This window comes from Nyctibius grandis, chromosome W (genome assembly GCF_013368605.1).
Source record: "Nyctibius grandis isolate bNycGra1 chromosome W, bNycGra1.pri, whole genome shotgun sequence".
Lineage (NCBI taxonomy): Eukaryota > Metazoa > Chordata > Aves > Nyctibiiformes > Nyctibiidae > Nyctibius > Nyctibius grandis.
In genome coordinates, this window is record NC_090694.1 from 26,009,262 (window position 1) to 26,028,047 (window position 18,786).

The 18,786-nt window shown below is 38.6% G+C and overlaps 1 protein-coding gene across 1 annotated transcript in view; it reads left to right on the forward strand.

Annotated features, from left to right (window-relative positions):
- The window catches only part of LOC137675731 (mitogen-activated protein kinase kinase kinase 1-like), a 159,712-nt gene that overhangs the window by 136,646 nt on the left and 4,280 nt on the right, over positions 1-18,786 (forward strand). The window contains exons 10-23 of the mRNA XM_068421921.1: positions 58-206; positions 2,651-2,772; positions 3,507-3,588; positions 3,720-3,897; positions 4,686-4,976; positions 6,219-6,340; positions 7,639-7,730; positions 7,988-8,177; positions 8,502-9,774; positions 10,830-10,982; positions 12,263-12,425; positions 15,011-15,142; positions 16,097-16,239; positions 16,725-16,856. Coding sequence (XP_068278022.1) covers positions 58-206; positions 2,651-2,772; positions 3,507-3,588; positions 3,720-3,897; positions 4,686-4,976; positions 6,219-6,340; positions 7,639-7,730; positions 7,988-8,177; positions 8,502-9,774; positions 10,830-10,982; positions 12,263-12,425; positions 15,011-15,142; positions 16,097-16,239; positions 16,725-16,856 — 3,222 coding nt within the window. The remainder of the gene's footprint in view (positions 1-57; positions 207-2,650; positions 2,773-3,506; positions 3,589-3,719; positions 3,898-4,685; positions 4,977-6,218; positions 6,341-7,638; positions 7,731-7,987; positions 8,178-8,501; positions 9,775-10,829; positions 10,983-12,262; positions 12,426-15,010; positions 15,143-16,096; positions 16,240-16,724; positions 16,857-18,786) is intronic.

Below are 18,786 nucleotides of genomic sequence, written 5' to 3' on the forward strand. Positions count from 1 at the left end.
TTTAAATACAAGCTATTCATAGCATAAATATGACTTGCTATTTTTTTCTGATGTTAGGTTGAGAGTTTGTTCCAGAAATATTATAGTAGGCGTAGCTCGAGGATCAAAGCTCCATCTCGCAACACCATCCAGAAGTTTGTCTCACGCATGTCAAATTCTCATACATTGTCATCATCTAGTACTTCTACATCTAGTTCAGAAAACAGGTTAGTATTTTTAAAGGAATTAAAAGCTTTATTCTGTAATTTTTGAGGTTTAGAATCACATACATTCTTTTTGTTCAAAACTACTTTCATTTCAAGCCATGTTAAGTCTCTGTATTTGCAAACAATCAAGAGTCAAGCATACATTAGTCACAGTCATACCAAGTGGGCATATTTGCTTTCCACCTTCTGTTTGAAAAATGTTAAGTAGAGTTATAAAAAGAATTTGTTTCCCAGATTCATGGAGTCAAAACAACTCTGGAAATGTAAGTGATCATCTGCAAGACTGAAGCATACATTAACTTTGGAAACCTGTTTATTTGTGTGCATTTGTTCAAATACAGCACTTGTGCAAATGTTGACAAATGAAGAAACAGGATTTCATTTTTTTTCCTCTTATCCTAATAACTTTGTACTACTTTAGAGAAATGCTTGTGTCTGTGACAATATAATGAAAAATTTCTGGGTAAATGTACTGTGTGTAAACATATATAATAAATATGTGGTTTATATATCTCTATATATTTAAGCATATATTTTAAAAAACACTTAATGCAAAATGAGTGATTAAACTATTTTAAGGGAGTTATTAAGCTATTATGATTTTTATAGTTTATACCATATTAAAGGATGCCTTATTTTTCAATTTTAAGTGATGTTTGATTCTTTGATAGATTTTTTTCTGACTTCTACTTGAGTGCTTTTGCTTGTTCTTTTCCTTTATTTTTAAAAGATATCGGTTAACTTTTTAAACAAGTGATATGTGCATGCGTGCGTTAGTGGACTGAGTGAACTAGACATCCTGTAGAGAGATAAAACCACAGAAGGCAGACAAAACTGAGGCTTTCTTTTGTGTAAAGTGAAACTTAAGGAGTACCTTGATATGTTACTTTGTGATAATAAGCATATTTTTAGATTAATATATTCAGACAGGTTTATAATTCTGATAGACAGATTGTGACCTTAATTTCCCATAGTCTTTTAATTATTTTTCCAAATTGTCAAATTGTGTCATTGTAAATAAATTACATAAGTAGTTCCAGAGTATATTATGTATTTAACTGGTTGGTTTATTTGGCAAGCCAGTTACTTCCATTATATACCTTGCGTAGGAAGATTTTTTTTTTTTAAATAGGAATGGCTTCATTGGACTGTGAACTTTGCTACATTAGTTCCCATTTTTGACAGGATGAAAGATTCTTTCAGTTGTTTGCCAGTACACCTGATGAGTAGTTCCCAGCATTACTGGTTCAATGAGATAAGTTGTCATTCTGTGTAAGTCTAATCTTGTATGATATAAGTATTGGAGAACACTGAGCATCAGATTCATTTGAGATAAAAGTTTACTTGGTTCTGATAATTACTGTGACTTGCAGTTATTTTTGAAGAATTAGTAATAAACCAAAAATAAGTTTTAAATTAATACTTGTGTTTCTATGCATGTTGTGGAACTGAATTTTTCACTGTAAGCTTATTTTTGTGGATTTTTCAAGGACAAAGAAAATTAGTGTCAACCATTTGCAGGAAAATAGAAGTGAATATATATGTATAGAAACAATGTATATGCAAATTATTTTTGTTTTAAAAATATACTGTTGATGAACAAATCCAGGGTTCCTGCAAACTTTTAGACACACACCAACTATAACTTAAATTTTTACTATGAATAGTAAGAGTTTTGCACATTTAAACAATATTATAGAAGATTAAATCTGTGTTTTTCATTACATGTTGTTTAAGTTTAGGATAATTTTTTGGTAAAATCTCTGGTTATATCCATTTAAAAATTAAGGTGGGGATAAATAAAATGGAAGCAACATGTAAAACAGGGGAAATGGTGTTTTTTTAAAATCTACATGTGATATGTCGATATATTAGTGTTCATGTGAATCTATTACATCTGTTTCTCAGTGGCAGAAAATTCTTGAGTGGCTGTTATCTTCTGTTAATTTTTTGAGTTTTACATATGTTCATCAAATAGTATTTACAGTTTTCTGTGATGGGCTAAAGACTATCTTGTGACTCAATACTCTGAAAGGAGTGTGGAAAAAAAATGTATGTAGCTTTCAAAATCTAAAAATTTCTTAGTTTTTCAAAACCAAAGGATAAGTAAAAAAGCAAAGATTGGTTTGTTTGAAGAAGCCTGGAGGGGGGGGAAGTGCTCAGGGCTGGGCCTTTCAATCTCTAAGTGGTATCTGACCTAGTTTGAAACGATGTCATGCATTTTGTGATGTTTCCTTTCATTTCAACAAAGTGTTGTCTGTACTCAGTGCTTCTAAAAATTTGGTTGCTCGCTTATTCAGACCAAGGTTTAGGAGAATGATTCATGAATAGCATATAGTTATTCAGAAGTGACTGTTCCAAATCAGAAGTTAATCTTTTTCACTGTTAAAGCCTGTTCTGAATTCTGATATGCCATTTTTACAATCACAAATATTTTTTTATAGTATGAAGGATGAAGAAGAACAGATGTGCCCCATTTGTTTGTTAGGCATGCTGGATGAAGAGAGTCTAACTGTGTGTGAAGATGGCTGCAGGAACAAATTACACCACCACTGCATGTCAATATGTATGTTGTCATCTTTGTCTCATTAAGTTCTGGTGACTCTAAATATGCAAAAGTATTATAACTTAGTGTGTGTGTTGTAGGGTTTTTTGTTTGTTTTAAAAGTTAAACAGAAACCTGCTCTTAAGTGATGACTGTAGCTCTTTGAGAGTTTGGTGTCATTCAGGTACTACTGATATGCCTTATTTATCAGTTATCAAATTACAACTTCACTTGTGAATGCTTTGAGAAAGAAGTTAACTGCAGGGCTAGAGGTTTGAGCCTCTTACCTGAGTGAGAAGATCATGTCCAATTAGAGCAAGGTTAGGAACAGACTTTTACCCCTCTGTGACTTGTCATTAGAATGCATGAAAGTCATCTACTAGGATTATATAGTGAATTATGGAGTATGTTTTTATATACTGCATTCAATAAAGTATATAAATAGTTTGCTTTAACAAATAAAATTCCATCTCCCATGTTTTAATACTTTTGAAAAAATATTGCTTTTTTGAGGCACAAAAAGGACTCCATTTCAATTCATAAATTTTAATACTAATTGTAGTGCTAAGCTGAAGTGCTTCTGCATGCAAAAATGTTTAAATGCACATATTTATCAGGCTTCTGCACATGGCTCAGTTCAGAAGTGTTTATCCTGAAACTGACATTCTCCAGTAAAAATTAAAAATAATAATGCCATCCTCTGGTTTTATGCACTGTAAAACTGAAATACGTGTTATCCTGTTGCTGTGTTCCAGGGGCAGAAGAATGCAGAAGAAACAGAGAGCCACTTATATGTCCTCTTTGTAGATCTAAATGGAGATCTCATGATTTCTATAGGTAAGGATTCAGTCTGAGTATAACAAACTATCTGTTTCTGGATCCTTAGTTGATGTTCCTAAATGTGCTAAAGTATTTACTTTGGTAAATGTTTGATTTGTTAATCCACATTACTTTTTGTTAATCTGTAGTCATGAATTGCCAAGCCCTGTGGATTCTTCTGTTCTCCATGTGGTTCATCAACAAATTCAGCAGCAATCTACAGTTGGATCACAGAGAAGAACCCAAGATAGCAATTTTAACCTTGCTCATTATGGGGTCCAGCAGATCCCTTCTGCCTATAAAGGTTTAGCTGAGCCATGGATTCAGGTAATTTTACTTTGTAAAGGAAGCTTAAAATGTAAAAACTGATATTTTTTAACTTTTTTGCTAATTTGTCAAATCAACAGTTCAAAAATTTATTATGAATCCCGTCAGCTTTATTGTTGATTATTATTGGAAAGAATTATATTTAACTTGCATCAGAAGAAAAGTTTTTCCAGTCTTGTTTTCACTGAGGTTTTCAGTTTGGAACTTCATCTCAGTCCTCATATTAAAGGTGCATGTAATAAAATGTAGTATTTTTAATTCTAATTTTGGTTGTGCAAGTGTCACATAAATACAAAGTTACTGTTACCCAAGTTGGGTTGCAGGAGCCGAATGACCTAAATAACCTCTAGAGTCTAGAGGTGAGTTCAACTGAACAGGGATCACATACTTAAAAGAAGAATGAGAGAACTTGTATTGCCTATATGTCTGCTGTAACTTTTGTCTGGTATAGCCGGACCTTGGCTTCAGGGTTGTTTATATCAGTGTCTAGAAATGAACTCCATACTGAATAATTAAAATTCAGAGTGAATGAAACCATCCATACAGTCATTCCTCCACTTCTCTCAGCAGAGTTTTTGGAGAACCAATGACTTATCATTTATGATGTTTCATTTCTATCACAGAATCTTTTTTTAAGACACTACCTTCTGGCACATTTTTGCTGTCAGGCTTCTTAAGGTGATCTTTCACCAGAAACATTTCTTTGCTCTTTTTGATTGCTGCTCTTAAGTACTTAAGTTGCAGTATTATTCCATTTGACTCCTGTAATGTTGCTTTTTCCTTGGCAGGCATTTGGAATGGAGTTAGTTGGCTGCTTGTTTTCTCGAAACTGGAATATACGAGAGATGGCACTTAGGTGTCTTTCCCATGATGTTAGTGGTGCTCTATTACTGGCTAATGGTGAAAGCACTGGAAATTCTGGAAGTAGCAATGGAAACAACACAAGTGCTGGAGCTTTGGGAGCAGTTAGTGGGTCATCTCAGACCAGTATCTCAGGAGATGTGGTGGTAGAATCCTGCTGCAGTGTGCTGTCCATGGTCTGTGCCGACCCTGTCTACAAAGTGTATGTTGCTGCTTTAGTAAGTAGCTGTTTACTCATATTCTAGTAATTTCCAAGTGACTTCATTTTTGAAAGGGAGGAGATATATGAAGTCAGGAATCCTAATTGTTGTTAAGCACCACTGATGACTTGACTTTTAACCATCATCTGAAAGCAATTGAACAAAATCCTCAGCAAGAATGAAATGGCATGACTCCACTGGTTAAATATAAGGAAATGATTGCTACAGTGCTAAGTATTAACAGTACTTGTATGACCTGGACAGGCTAGAGAGCTGGGCAGAGAGGAACTTAATGAAGTTCAACAAAGGCAAGTGTAGGGTCCTGCACCTTGGGAGGAATAACCCCATGCACCAGTACAGGCTGGGGGTTGACCTGCTGGAAAGCAGCTCTGCAGAGAAAGACCTGGGAGTTCTGGTGGACAAGTTCACCATGAGCCAACAATGTGCCCTTGTGGCCAAGAAGGCCAATGGTATCCTGGGGTGCATTAGGAAGAGTGTGGCCAGCAGGTCAAGGGAAGTTATCCTCCCCCTCTACACTGCCCTAGTGAGGCCACACCTGGAGTACTGTGTCCAGTTCTGGGCCCCCCAGTTCAAGAAAGATAAGGAACTACTGGAGAGAGTCCAGCGGAGGGCTATGAAGATGATTAGAGGACTGGAGCATCTCTCTTATGAGGAGAGGCTGAGGGAGCTGGGTCTGTTTAGCCTGGAGAAGAGAAGACTAAGAGGGGATCTTATCAACGCTTAGAAATACCTTAGGGGCGGGTGTCAAGAGAATGGGGCCAGACTCTTCTCAGTGGTACCCAGCAACAGGACAAGGGGCAATGGGCACAAACTGAAACATGGGAAGTTCCATCTGAATATGAGGAGAAACTTCTTTACTTTGAGGGTGATAGAGCACTGGAACAGGCTGCCCAGGGAGGGTGGGGAGTCTCCTTCTCTGGAGATATTCAAAACTTGCCTGGACGTGACCCCGTGCAACATTCTCTAGGTGAACCTGCTTTGGCAGGGGGTTGGACTAGATGATCTCCAGAGGTCCCTTCCAACCCTTACCATTCTGTGATTCTGTGACCAGATTCTTTCCAATCTCAAAGAATACATGACTAATTCTAACAGTGAATATATAGTAAACTGTTTCTCCTTTGAACATTTCACTGATATTTTGAATGCAATTTATATAGAACTATTTACAACTCTTAAAAAATCAAATAAATTTGTGTAGCTAATTTGATTTCATATGTATTGTTTTTTCCTTTCTCTTAGAGAACCTTAAGAGCCATGCTGGTATATACTCCTTGTCATACTTTAGCAGAGAGGACTAACCTACAGCGACTTCTCAAGCCAGTTGTAGAGACAATTTTAGTTAAATGTGCAGATGCCAACAGGTATGGTGTCTCATGAACTTCAAATTAATTTTGGATTGTTACTGAAATGTCTTGAAGCTTCATTTATTGCTATTTTATATGGAACTAGGAGACAATTTATAGGTGGCGGTGAAATAAAATGTGTGGATCATACATATAAATGTTTTTGTTAAAGCCTAGTTGCTACCAACCAACTTCTATCTTGAAAGATGTAGGTTTTGAAGGCACCTGATTATATTTTTCCAGCACTTACAGATCTTAGATGATGCTTTGTTTGCATAAGGCCTTTTTTCCCCTTAAAATAAAGGAAGATATGTTGGGTGCAGTCATCAACCATCCCCTCCATCTGAGTTGATATTGCTTTGGTCTAATTCTCATGATTCCCCTTTAAGCAGTCAGCAAGTACCAATCACCAAATTTTGTATCTTTATGTATGTTTCCTACTTCAACAAAAGCTGTTGTACATCTATGTCGTGAAGTGTTAACATAACACAGCTACTTTTTACTTCATAGTGTAATGTTAGGAGATGGCTATTCTGAGTGAATGCATTTGGCAGTTCTGGCTTGAGTAGGCCTTGTCTTCCTCTCCTAAGCTACCCCATCTGCTCTGCCAGACCAACCATTTCTTCAGCTGTACTGTAAACTAGATGCAGAAGTCCAACAGATTGATTTTTTTTTTTTATATTTTTTTTTTAGGTTTATTGTCTCTTTCAGTTTAGTTCCTAAGCAGCATTGCTTCTGAAACTGCAACTAGAGATGCACTAGCAATAGTTTAGCAATAGAAAATCTAAAATTAAAGGTATAAGTGAAATAGAACTGTTCCTTGTGGTGCTGGATTCCTGGATTTGGCCTGTTTGTGCAAAAGGATGAGATCCTAATATGCAGTTGAATTAATTTCTTTTAATAAAGAGATTATTTCCTGTGTGATATGGTCTAGGTAATCCTGCTCCGGCAGGGGGATTGGACTAGATGATCTTTCGAGGTCCCTTCCAATCCCTAACATTCTGTGATTCTGTGATTCTGTGATTATTGCCTGAAAGTCTCAAAGAATTTGAGAAATGGGGAAGCTGATTTCTATTTGGGTTTTTTATTTCTTAGTGATAGACATTACATTTCTGGAAGTGTCCTTGTAAAAAATGTCACAACTATTGGTAGCTTACGAATAGAGGATTATGAAAGTGTATTGGAATAAATTGATGTGAAATAATTTTCCAAGCACAATTCCAAGCTAACGATTATTGAAATGTAATGATTAAAATGTTTTTTCTTGAAAGCATCTGCTAAAAGTTGATTGTTTTTTTTGTTTTAATTTCTTATAGTCGAACAAGTCAACTTTCCGTCTCAACACTATTGGAGATGTGTAAAGGCCAAGCGGGAGAGCTAGCAGTTGGGAGAGAAATACTTAAACCTGGTAATAATAGCTCTTCATATATAATTGAATTATAATTACAAGCAAATATACTGAAGTGTTCTAAATTTAATACAGGATTTATCCTGTATTTGCCAGCATGGCAAAGAGAACAGTGTTGATCTAATCAGTTTGGGAGGGAGGGTGGTGTTAATTTGGGCACACATTGTGTATTTCTGTATGATATAGTTCTGATCTTTATTTATATCAGAATTTAGTTGTGAACATATCTAATCCTTATTTTATCAACTTTTTTATAGGGTCTGTTGGTATTGGCGGTGTTGATTATGTCTTAAACTGTATTCTCGGAACCCAAACCGAGTCTAACAACTGGCAAGCGCTACTGGGGCGACTTTGTCTAATAGACAGACTTCTGTTGGAATTTCCTGGTGAATTTTATCCCCACATTGTCTGTGGAGATGTTTTACAGGCTGATACTGTAGTAGACAGGTACTTACACTATGTGACTATTACTCTTTGTAGTTGAATGTGTTGTTGGTGATTTCTTCAAAAATTGGTTCTTTTAGTTCCTGTAAACAAATAGTGTATATTTATATGCAAAAGTGCACCTACTTTACAGAGTAAATGGTTGCCTTTTTTTTTTAACTTCTGACCTGTGAAACAATTCTGAAGCACCAGTGCAGCAATAAGTCTCCTTTCTACTGCAGAACTGACAGCTAAATAGATTATCTTGAAATTACTTTCTTGGTACTAGTTAACTAGAGCATATCAGTTTATAAGACCCTTCTTTTTTTTTTCTTTTTTAACTTTCAGGTATAAGAAACTTCTCTCCCTCTTAAATTTTGCCTTGCAGTCAATTGACAATTCCCACTCAATGGTTGGAAAACTATCACGGAGAGTATTTTTGAGTGCAGCAAGAATGGTGGCAAGAGTGCCCCATGTTTTTGTAAAGCTGTTAGAAATGTTGAGTGTGACGAGCTCAACTCATTACGCAAGGATGCGTCGACGTCTGATGGCAATAGCAGATGAGATGGAAATTGCAGATGCCATCCAGCTAGGCATGGAAGAAATGCACTCTGGGGAATGTCAACATGAAGACTTTTTGCAGCTACTTGTACCAGATAACTCTTCAGAAGCTACAGAAAGTAATACTCCTAACAATACTGTCCAGTTATCAAGGAAAAGTGAGAAAAGTTTAAGTGATAATAAACTGAGTGCCACTCCAGAGGACACTTCTGAAACGCTGGCTGACCTTGCTGTGGGACTTCCCGTTTCATCAGTAACCACTGAGCAACCAAAGCCAGCCGTTCAAACAAAAGGAAAAACCCCCAGTCAGTGTTTGAACTCTTCTCCCTCATCCAGTCATTCTCAGTCACTATTCCCAATGCTTCTGTCTCCTTCAAACCCATCTGTACTAGCTGGCACTGTAACAGATATCTCTAAACTCAGACCTCAGGGATTTGTTCTCTGCAAAATCCTCTCACCTTCTCCTCAAACACAGCGGAAACTTTCTCTCCAATTTCAGAGAAAGTGTTCTGAAAATAAAGAACCAGAGAAACTTTCTCCAGTTTTTACCCAAGCCAGACCATTGCCATCCAGTCACATACACAGGCCCAAGCCATCACGACCCACCCCAAGTGATGTGAACAAGCAGGGAGGAACCTCAAAAAACAGTATGACACTTGACCTGAATGATATTTTGCAGTATGATGGCAATAGTAGTAGCAGTGCGGTTATACCAAGTGAAGAGACAGTGTTCATGCCAGTAGATAAGAAATGTCAATTGGATGTTAATGCAGAGCTCAGTTCCAGTATTGAGGACCTTCTCGAGGCCTCCATGCCAACAAGTGATGACACAGTTACATTCAAGTCTGAAGTTGCAGTTCTTTCTCCTGAGCAGGCAGAAAATGATGATACTTACAAAGATGATGTAAATCATAATCAAAAATGCAAGGAAAAGATGGAAGCTGAAGAAGAGGAAGCTTTAGCTATTGCTATGGCAATGTCAGCATCTCAAGATGCTCTGCCAATAATTCCCCAACTACAGGTCGAAAATGGTGAAGATATCATAATCATTCATCAGGATGTAAGTATACATATGGTAATTTAGCATAAGTCTCAACTGAGGATCACTGAATTTATAAAGCAGTGCTGTTGTATTTCCAAAGTTATATAAAACACAAAGGGACTCAATACCCTCTCCTAGAAGTTGGAGTATAAACAGTCTACCAGTTGAGGGTGCTAACAGAATCCTTCTATGGTTATTAACAAGTTGAGAGACAGTATTTGGAAGAGCGACATGTCATATACCAACCTTTAAAATGGCAAAGAAGAAAGTGTAAAAGCAGGGAAACAGGAAATGAGAACAAAGTTTTTAAGCAGGAGTAGAACTGTACTGGGTCTTAATGCTGATTTACTTTGAAGGCAATTATACAAAACCAAATTAGTTTCTGAAAGAAAAGGCAGATAGAGTAGGAAGACATCTTGTTGTCAGCACATCCTGAGAGAGAAGATGTGAGATACTTTAGAAATCAGAAAAAAAGATGTTTGCAAATAGACAAAAGCATAAGAAATAAGAATAGAGAAAGAAAGGAGTATTTTATAAAAGTTCACAAAATGTTTGAGTGTATTGACTTGAGAGTAAGACAGGTGCTGGAAGCTTGTGAGGCTGCATGCCTAGGAAAGGTAACGGACTTAGTAGAGTTACTGGAAAGAGGAATGAAATGTTGGGTTTTGTGATCCTTTGCATGAGGTAACAACATGTGAAGCATAAAATGACAGGAATAAATTAAGTAGAAAACATGATTTTGTTTGTGTTTACTATAGGTGCTGACTAAAACCTTGACTAGACATGAGATCAGGAATAGAAAAAAGTCTTGCTCCTATTTGTGTCCTTGCATCTTGCCTTTCACCTTCAGGTAGTAACAGAGGAGGCTCTCTGTTCTTACATACAGTAGGAATATGTGGATTAAGGAATACACTGGTGTTCTGATCTCAACTGAAACATGTATAACGTGCAGTACAAATAACTGTAAGGGAGAGGAGAGGCATATAGACTTGGATATTTCATAACCTTCCAGAACGTCTACATTTTAGATGCATGTTAGTAAACATGGGATTGATTTGGAATTTAATTTGCAGACACCAGAAACCCTGCCTGGACATACCAAAGCAAAACACCATTACAGAGAAGATGCAGAATGGCTTAAAGGTCAGCAAATTGGTCTTGGAGCTTTCTCTTCCTGTTACCAAGCTCAAGATGTAGGAACAGGGACATTAATGGCTGTAAAACAGGTAAATGCTTCACTTTCTTGAATACATTGTGCTTGTTCTTCAATATTTCTTTGAAATATTAAATATAAAAGCTCTCTGCTTTCACAGACGACTTCTGTTCCCTGTTTCCTCTTCTCCCTGTTGTGTGTACTCACATGATACATAATATGCCCCTTTTCTTTCCTAGTTCTTCAAATGCATTTTTGTTTTTATCAAGTTCACAAATCAGTGACAGAGATAGGAATGGAGTCCAGGTCTCTTGATTCCAAATTAATTCTCTATTTGAAAGATAGCTATTAAAAGTAATTTCCCCTTGTCAAGATTTTTTTCCTAAAACAGTTTAAGCAGAGGAAATGTAGTTTAATGCTTGTTTCCTCCAATCCAACAGCCAACTCTGAGGCAAGTATTTTTAATAGTTAAGTTATTAGATACAAAAATGTGACTGAGAAAAGAGGCCCAAATGCACGTGCTTCACTCAAGATTTTGGAAGGTTCTAGACATAAGTAAATCTTCCACACTTAATGTGCCCTAGGTCTGAATCAGTGATACCAACATAGAGGGAATCTTAGTCCTAACATTTTCTTATTAATTCTAGAATGAACTTATATCTATGGCATTGAGCAGTTTCAAAACATTTAATCAGGGAAAGAATATCTGTCATCGGGTATTTCTCCTTTGAAACTCTCTTGCTTGTGAAAGAGTAGGACTGTCCATGTGGTCCTTGAGGCTACTCCCAGAGAGATGATGCTGATTCTGAGGCCCAGGGGAAATTCTCTGCAGCATACTATTATTTCAGATTTAGTATGGATCAGAGCTGGGGTTGGCTCCAGTTCCATTGCTGGACTTCTGATTGGCTTTTTTTTTTTACCCATTGACTTTCTGGGATAAGAGGTTTAGTTAAGAAATGGGTAGTATGGTTAAACTGGTAAAAAATCTTACAAACAACATCACTGTCAGAATCCTGTTTCAGGCCTTATCTTTCTTCCTTTTCTTCATAAAAAAAAATATTAAAAAAAAATTCCTATTTTAAGCAGATCAGAGTGAAGAGGGAAGTTTCCCCATGCCACACTTGGAGAGATTTTTGTTGGTATTTCTCCAGAAGTTCACTCTTAATTTTCTATTACTGTCTCGCATGGAAATATACGAACTCAGCTGAAGGGACTTGAGATAAAAGAATACTTGCTATTTCTAGATGGTGAAAAGGGACAGAAAACCATCCATTCTTGTTACTGTACTGAAGGGGGATGGTTACAGGACTGGTAATTATGTAAGGTAAATCTGAATACCATATTCCAAAACAGGTGACGTATGTCAGGAACACATCATCTGAGCAAGAAGAGGTAGTTGAAGCCCTGAGAGAAGAAATAAGGATGATGAGTCATCTGAACCATCCTAATATTATTCGAATGTTGGGTGCTACATGTGAGAAGAGTAACTATAACCTCTTTATTGAATGGATGGCAGGTAAACAACTGCATGCCAAAGAAAATGAAAGTATCAGTTGAGTCTTGAACTATGTAGTTTCATACTGCAAAATATTCCATGCATCGCTTCAGTTTGCAAACTTATATTTTTATTGCTGTTGGTAACCAGTATAAAGGTTTACGTACAGAACAGTTTAAGCTGTATTCTTACTGGCATCCTTTTTTTGAATTGGAATTTTCCATACCTAATCTGTCATACAATTAAAGTAATTGGAAGCCCTGAACAAAAATTCTACTACTACCACCTCACTTTCTGAATTTAAATGAGGAGTTATGTATTGGGTTTGCGTGGCAAGGTTTTGGGGGGGGGGGGGGGGCGCAAGGGTGGCTTCTGTGAGAAACTGCTAGAAGCTTCCCCTATGTGCGACAGAGCCAGTGCCAGCAGTCTCCAAGACGGACCTGCCGCTGGCCAAGGTTGAGCCAATCAGCAATGGTGGTAGCACCTCTGTGATAACATATTTAAGAAGGGGAAAAAAACCTGCTGCAGAACAGCAGCCAGAAGAGAGGAGTGAGAATATGTGAGAGAAACAACTATGCAGACACCAAAGTCAGTGAAGAAGGAGAGGGAGGAGGTGCTCCAGGCACCAGAGCAGAGATTCCCCTGCAGCCCATGGTGAGACAGGCTGTCCCCCTGCAGCCCATGGAGGTTAACGGTGGAGCAGATATCTACCTGCAACCCGTGGAGGACCCTATCTCGGAGCAGGTGGATGCGCCCTGAAGGAGACTCTGAATCCCATGGGAAGCCTGCACTGGAGCAGGCTCCTGGCAGGACCTGTGACCTCGCAGAGAAAGAAGCCCACTCTGGAGCAGATTTGCTGGCAGGACTTGTGACCCTGTTGGGGACCCATGCTGGAGCAGTTCATGAAGAGCTGGACCCCATAGGAAGGACTCACATTGGAGAAGTTCGTGGAGGACTGTGTCTCGTGGGAGGGACCCCACGCTGGAGCAGGGGAAGAGTTTGAGGAGGAAGGAGCGGCAGAGACAATGTGTGATGAACTGACCGCAATCCCTATTCCCTGTCCCCCTGTGCTGCTTGGGGGGAGGAGGTAGAGAATTCGGGAGTGAAGTTGATCCTGGGAAGAAGGGAGGGGTGTGGGGGGAAGATGTTTTAAGATTTGTTTTTATTTCTCATTAATCCTGTTCTGATTTGATTGGCGATAAATTAAATTAATTTCCCCGAGTCGAGTCTGTTTTGCCCATGATGGTAATTGGTGAGTGATCTCTCCCTGTCCTTATCTCAACTCACGAGCCTTTCATTATATTTTCTCTCCCCTGTCCAGCTGAGGAGGGGGAGTGACAGAGTGGCTTGGAGGGCACCTGGCGTCCAGCCAAGGTCAACCCATCACAAGTTAGAAACTTTGAGACACAGACGCTTCAGTTGGAAATATATAAAACTTGCATTTTCAGTGTACCTGTGTAATTATAAATTATTATTAAAAATAACTTTGCTAGAAAGTTTGGAATGCCTATCACTTGGTTTTTGTCCCATGCATTTTCATAAAATTTATGTGAGGTGACATGTAAAGGCATTTGATAAGTAAATTTCTAATAATAGGGAGTAAGCAGGATGCTTTGGGAAAAACATGTTCAAATCTTAAATATATGAAGTGGTAATTTTAGTAATAAATAGTGAAATCTCTTCATTATTGTACAGAGCGAGTACAAGAAAGTTTATATCCTTTTTTAAGAAGGAGCTTTATTAATTTTATGAATCAGATTATATGTTGTTGCCGTCCAGTTACCGAGACTAGATTTGGTGTTTTATACATCCTTGTTTCTTATAAAAGAAAACATTGCACCTTAACTTACGTTCTTTGGCAGAAACCACTTAGCAATACCAAAGTGCTAACAAGCAAAGCCCAAGTACGTGTTATTACAAGCAATAGTGCAGAAAATATTTTCTCAAAATTAAGGGTGTTTAACTCTTAAGTATAATTTTTCTGAAATAGCATTATTTAGATAATGAAATGTCAGGAATTGTCTTTACCGCGTTCAAGCCCAAATTATATTAGAATACTTTGAGAGGCACAATGGAAATCCAAAATCTTGAGGATCTAGATACTTTTGGAAAACAGAGGAAGATACTGCTTTTCCTTGCTTGTATACTTGCTTCTATATATTGGTACTTAGAAAATAACAAAAGTAAATTAAGATCCTCAGAGGGAACACTTGCTGGAGGCTGCACATATCTATTGCCCCAAAGAAAGCTAGTGTTCTACTACTTGAAAACTTTAGTGCAAAATGTAGATATAAATATATGTAGTTTTTTATCAGCAACAGTACTTTGTACACTAAGGGATTTGTACATTCTTTTAAGGACAGATGAAAATATTAGGAAGCATAAAGACTTGTGTCTTTGTAATGTGTACAGTTCCAGGTAAAAAGTAATTAAGTAACCAAGTATATTACTTTTTGCCTATGGAACTTTTAATGTTTGGGGAGGGGGTAGAAATCTAGTTATAAATTAGGAATATCAATACCAAGTTCCAATTTTAGGAGGCAGTGCTGCATTCTACTAATACAAAATATAAGTGTTGATAAATTGCATTTTTTTTTATCTTCTAGGGGGTTCAGTTGCTCATTTGTTAAGTAAATATGGAGCCTTCAAAGAATCTGTTATTATTAATTACACAGATCAACTCTTACATGGCCTTTCTTACCTCCATGAGAATCAGATAATCCATAGAGATGTTAAAGGTGAGAATTATTTAGTATGTCTTTTAAAAAGGAATATTCAGAAAGCAGCACCTATTTTGGCATCTCAAGAGTGTTATTTCTATTAGGTTTGTCTGATCATACTTAAGAACCTTTAATTACTGAAATTAATCAGAACATCCATAGTATGCTTGGGGATACTTGCTACCTGTGCCAATGTTTTAGAAAAATTTTTTGAATTTGTTCAAATAAAATATGAAGCTGCCATATAGCTTTAACGATTGTTAGTTAAATTAATGTAAATACCCTGAAATGATAGTAAAATCTGTGAATAAGCCAAAATAAAGGTCATGTTTCTCATGTGTAGGAATATTATGAGTTTTCTTCCTTCATCCTAATTGAACATCAACACAGTTGTACTGTTTGATGAAGAAAATGTGGACTTTATTGGGAAATACCAGTCTTACTAAACTTCTCCCTATAATGTCACTATAGCTGTCCATAAACTGGAGAGATATCCAGATAAGTAGAAACATAGCGATGGCAAATATTTGCCTTTTAATATTTCTCCTTAAAATAGGAAAACTTTCAATAGCTCTGTAATTCTCTTCAAGACAACTCAGAGTTGCTTAATGATGAAATAAGTTTAAATTTCACAGGGAGCTGCAGGCAATGATAACCTACAGGATTTTAGGTCACCATTTTCTTTCATTATTCCATCTCCAGGTATTGTTTCAGAATCCTGCCTTTGCCCTACTTTGAGAGTTTGATTGCTTCTCTAAATCTCTCGAACAGCCTCAAGCTGTGTGCAGTATCATTCAGGCATAACAGAAAAGTGACATTATTAGACTTTGTCCTTGATTTTTAGATCTCCTTGATATTGTGGATGGGGACCATCAACCTATTTATAGCTTTGAAACAGAGGAAGAGTGTCTGTTCATCCTTTTGCCTTTAATAAAAAGCCAACTAGCAGTATTTTTATTATGCTGTTCACAGGTGCCAATTTGCTAATTGACAGCACAGGTCATAGATTAAGAATTGCTGATTTTGGAGCTGCAGCCAGGTTGGCATCAAAAGGAACTGGTGCTGGGGAGTTTCAGGGACAGTTGTTGGGAACTATTGCATTTATGGCACCAGAGGTAAGAAAACAGTTTTGGAAGTTACTTCTATAAGTTTGTACTCTTTAAGCTAATTCATACAGCCAAATAATAGAAAATTGCTGTAAATGCTTCAAATGTGTTTTAAATGTACTTGTTCTTCAAATGTGTTTTAAATATACTTGTTTAAAAAAATAGGAATGATTCCAACATGGCGATAATGACATTTCTTTCTTGCTGTCAAAGTTGTTCTAAGTAGTTTGTTACAAGATACATAATAAGTATTCTTATTAAAGCTCAAATGACCATTTGGTCAAAAGCTAACTATTGCAAGATACTTTGCTTTGCCCCTTGATCAGGCATTTTATTTACTAGCTCTCTACAGCGTTTATGGCATTTACATCATTGATCACTCTCTCAACCTGAAATGTTAATCAGAATGCACTTGACTGATGATTTTTTTTTAATCTAAATTACTTAGAGTTAAGAGACTTTGAAGTGGATAATCTGAGCTTTGATCTGTCCAGGTTCTGAGAGGTCAGCAATATGGTAGGAGCTGTGATGTGTGGAGCGTTGGCTGTGTTGTTATAGAAATGGCTTGTGCTAAACCTCCCTGGAATGCAGAGAAACACTCCAATCATCTTGCTCTGATATTTAAGGTGAGGTACTTTGTTGCTACAAAAGACACTGACTAATTTCATATACAGCAATGTGAATTTTAGAAAAGTATACAAGTAGTAGGGTTTGTTGCAATGGCTCTTCTTTATGTTGGAGCTGTTAGTACAAAATCAATATTTTGTCTTCCTGAGTGTCGGGAAGACAGGAATCTAGGTGAAAGACCCTCTACGGGGCTACGTAAACAGAAGCAACCAAGTAAGAGGTTTGCAACCAGCTCCAAAAAGGAGAAAAGAAAAGTAATTGTTATAGGCGACTCCCTGCTAAGGGGAACGGAGGGCCCCATATGCAGGCCAGACCCAACTCACAGGGAAGTCTGCTGCCTCCCTGGGGCTCGGGTAAAGGATGTTGCCAGGAGGATTCCTCAACTGGTGAGGCCCTCTGACTACTACCCACTATTAGTATTCCAGGTGGGTAGGGATGAGATTGAAGAGAGAAGTCCCAGGGCTATCAAAAGGGACTTCAGGGCCCTGGGGTGTTTGGTAAAGGGGGTAGGTGCGCAGGTGATATTCTCTTCAATTCCTTCGGTGTTTGGTGAAAATAGGGAAAAGACTATAAAAGTACAACAGATTAATATGTGGCTAAGAGACTGGTGCCGTAGGTGGGATTTTGGGTTTGATGACCACAGGGCGGCTTTCATGGCACCAGGCCTGCTTATGCCGGATGGGGAACAGCTGAATCAGAAGGGGAAAAGGGTTATGGCCCAGAAGTTGGCAGGGCTGATCAAGAGGTCTTTAAACTAGGTTCGATGGGGGAGGGGGATAAGACCAGGGCAGCCACAAATGAACCTAGGGGTTCACGACAGGCCTGCATTGGGGGCAAGGCCGCTAGCCCAGCTGAAGTGTGTTTACACCAATGCACGCAGTATGGGCAACAAACAGGAAGAGCTAGAAGCCACTGTACAGCAGGAAGGTTATGATGTGGTTGCCATCGCAGAAACGTGGTGGGATGACTCTCATGACTGGAGTGCAGCTATGGATGGCTATAGGCTCTTTAAGAGGGACAGGCGAAGCAGGAGAGGCGGTGGGGTAGCGCTGTATGTTAGGGAGTGCTTGGACTGTGTTGATCGACAGCCGGCTAAACATGAGCCAGCAGTGTGCCCAGGTGGCCAAGAAGGCCAATGGCATCCTGGCCTCTATTAGGAATAGTGTAGCCAGCCGGTCTAGGGAAGTGATCGTCCCTCTGTACTCGGCACTGGTGAGGCTGCATCTTGAGTACTGTGTCCATTTCTGGGCCCCGCACTTCAAGAAAGATGTTGAGGTGTTGGAGCGAGTCCAGAGGAGGGCGACCAAGCTGGTGAAGGGTCTGGAGGGTCTGTCCTACGAGGAACGGCTGAGGGAGCTGGGGTTGTTTAGCCTGGAGAAGAGGAGGCTCCGAGGTGACCTTATTGCAGTCTACAACTACCTGAAGGGAGGTTGTAGTGAAGTGGGAGTCGGCCTCTTCTCCCAGGCAACTAGCGATAGGACAAGAGGACACAGCCTCAAGCTTCGCCAGGGGAGGCTCAGGTTGGACATTAGGAAGAATTTCTTTTCAGAAAGGGTTATTAGACATTGGAATGGGCTGCCCAGGGAGGTGGTGGAGTCACCATCTCTGGATGTGTTTAAGAAAAGACTGGACATGGCACTTAGTGCCATGGTCTAGTTGACAGGGTGGTGTAGGGGCAGCGGTTGGACTTGATGATCCCAGAGGTCTCTTCCAACCTGGTTAATTCTGTGATTCTGTGATTCTGTGAAATTGAGGAAGATGGTGAGGATGACAAGGTTGAATGTTTATGGGTGAAGATCAGGGGGAAGGTCGGCAGGGCGGACATTACGGTGGGAGTCTGTTATAGACCACCCAAGCAGGATGAGCAGGCGGACGAGGCGTTTTACAAGCGGCTGTCAGAAGCCGCCCGGTCGCCGGCCCTTGTACTCG